Source organism: Eleginops maclovinus, chromosome 18, assembly GCF_036324505.1.
Source record: "Eleginops maclovinus isolate JMC-PN-2008 ecotype Puerto Natales chromosome 18, JC_Emac_rtc_rv5, whole genome shotgun sequence".
Taxonomy (NCBI): Eukaryota; Metazoa; Chordata; class Actinopteri; order Perciformes; family Eleginopidae; genus Eleginops; species Eleginops maclovinus.
This window is the reverse complement of record NC_086366.1, coordinates 28,782,695-28,784,329: the sequence shown is the minus strand read 5'-3', so window position 1 is coordinate 28,784,329 and position 1,635 is coordinate 28,782,695. Positions and strand designations below refer to the sequence as shown.

Here is a 1,635-nt window from a genome sequence, read left to right as displayed (position 1 = left end):
CACTGAGTGGAGGTAGAGACGGTGTGTTTTGTATGTAACTCCACGCGTCATTCTCCTTCTACTCATATATACATACAATATAAGCCACATGCTATCCGAGGCTAAAAACAATAACATCCGGTACTACCGGAAGTTCCTAATCTGGTCCGTCAGGAAACTGTGAATTACACTGCCCGGCCAAAAAAAAGGTCACAAGCCTGTGGGGGGCAGTGCTATGTTCTGGGGTTGCTGCAGTTGGTCTTGTCTAGGTTCAGCAACGTGCCCAAAGAATGAGGTCAGCTGACTACCTGAATATACTGAATAACCAGGTTATTCCATCAATGGATTTTTTCTTCCCTGATGGCACGGGCATGTTCCAAGATGACAATGCCAGGATCCATCAGTATCCTGAATATGGTCGAACTCTCAAACTGATGGTTCATATTCCTTTATTTGCGAACTGTGATCCATTAAAGAACGCACCGTATGAACACACCGTATGAACACACCGTATGAACACACCATTTACAGCAGCACCAGGGCTCTTCTCAACTGCGTTCACTTTTGGAACTGAACTATTTTCCTTCTTACTCACAGGAGAGCTAGATCCCTTCACCTCAGGTTTGCTGTGAGACACACAGTTTTGTTTTTTCACCTCAGTGGTGCCCTTTCCTTCCTCGGACTCCAGTTTGATGTCACCTGCCTCAGCCTTTTCCGCCATGGCATCATACACCTGGTTTCGTAGGTCATCTCGTTTCTTCATCAAGATTGTTGGCACTCTCGATATTTGAGCTGTTCGGCTGCTCCTCCTCTTCTTCCTCAGACTCTTCTGGGCCTCCCTCCAGGGCATTTCCAAACACACTGTTCTCCATCCTGGCAAGCTCCAGGAGGGACTTCCCACACAGGAAGTGGGCCTTGCCACACTCCTCTGCTGTGTCCCCATACTTTGCAGCCAGCATGCCGCAGACGTCCTGGAAGACTCTGACAGCAGAAACAACATCTCCCATCACTAGGTGCCTGTTCCCTGTGCCAATCAGCTTCTTTGCCTCCTCTGCAATGTCCACAGAGCTGTCTGCAGCAGCTGCGGCTGATGAGGAGGAGCAAGGGTTTTCCTCCGCACTCCCGTAGCTTGACGCGGTGGACGTTTCTTCTGGCATTATTTCAGGACGATAGTATACACTGTGGAGTGGATGTTTGATTATTTCGGTGAGCTAGCTTTCTTTGGTTTGGTCGAGTGCACGAAATTCAATGAAATGTCACAACAAATTGATGACACCAAACTGCAGAGCCTATCAAAATATGCAACGCACTTTGACTTTGTAAGACTTAAGGCTGACCTTATGGGACTGTATAGCTCACAAACGGTGAGGAATAAATGCAAATCACCCGGACATCTCTCAGCTTTTTGGCCCAGAATGATCTGATACAGACGGTTCCTGAGGTGACAAAGTTACTCCAGCTGGTACTCACAATACCAGCTACAACAGCATATGTCGAAAGGTCGTTCTCTGCTTTGAAACGACTCAAACATACAGTTGCAATCGGACTGACCGAAGACGTCTTTCATCCCTGGCGATCATCTCTATAGAAACAGAGAGACTTTTAAAACTCAAACTCAATAAAGAGGACTTCTTCAACAAAATCACGGACATCTTT

At 47.0% G+C, this 1,635-nt stretch overlaps 1 protein-coding gene across 1 annotated transcript; it reads right to left on the bottom strand.

The window, feature by feature from the left end:
- Positions 1–418: 418 nt before the first annotated feature.
- LOC134879875 (histone-binding protein N1/N2-like) lies at positions 419–1,162 on the bottom strand. The gene is given in 2 exon segments (XM_063906430.1): positions 419–734; positions 736–1,162. Coding segments are annotated over 2 exon segments (717 nt in total). The 5' UTR covers positions 1,137–1,162.
- Between the last annotated feature and the right edge of the window lie 473 nt (positions 1,163–1,635).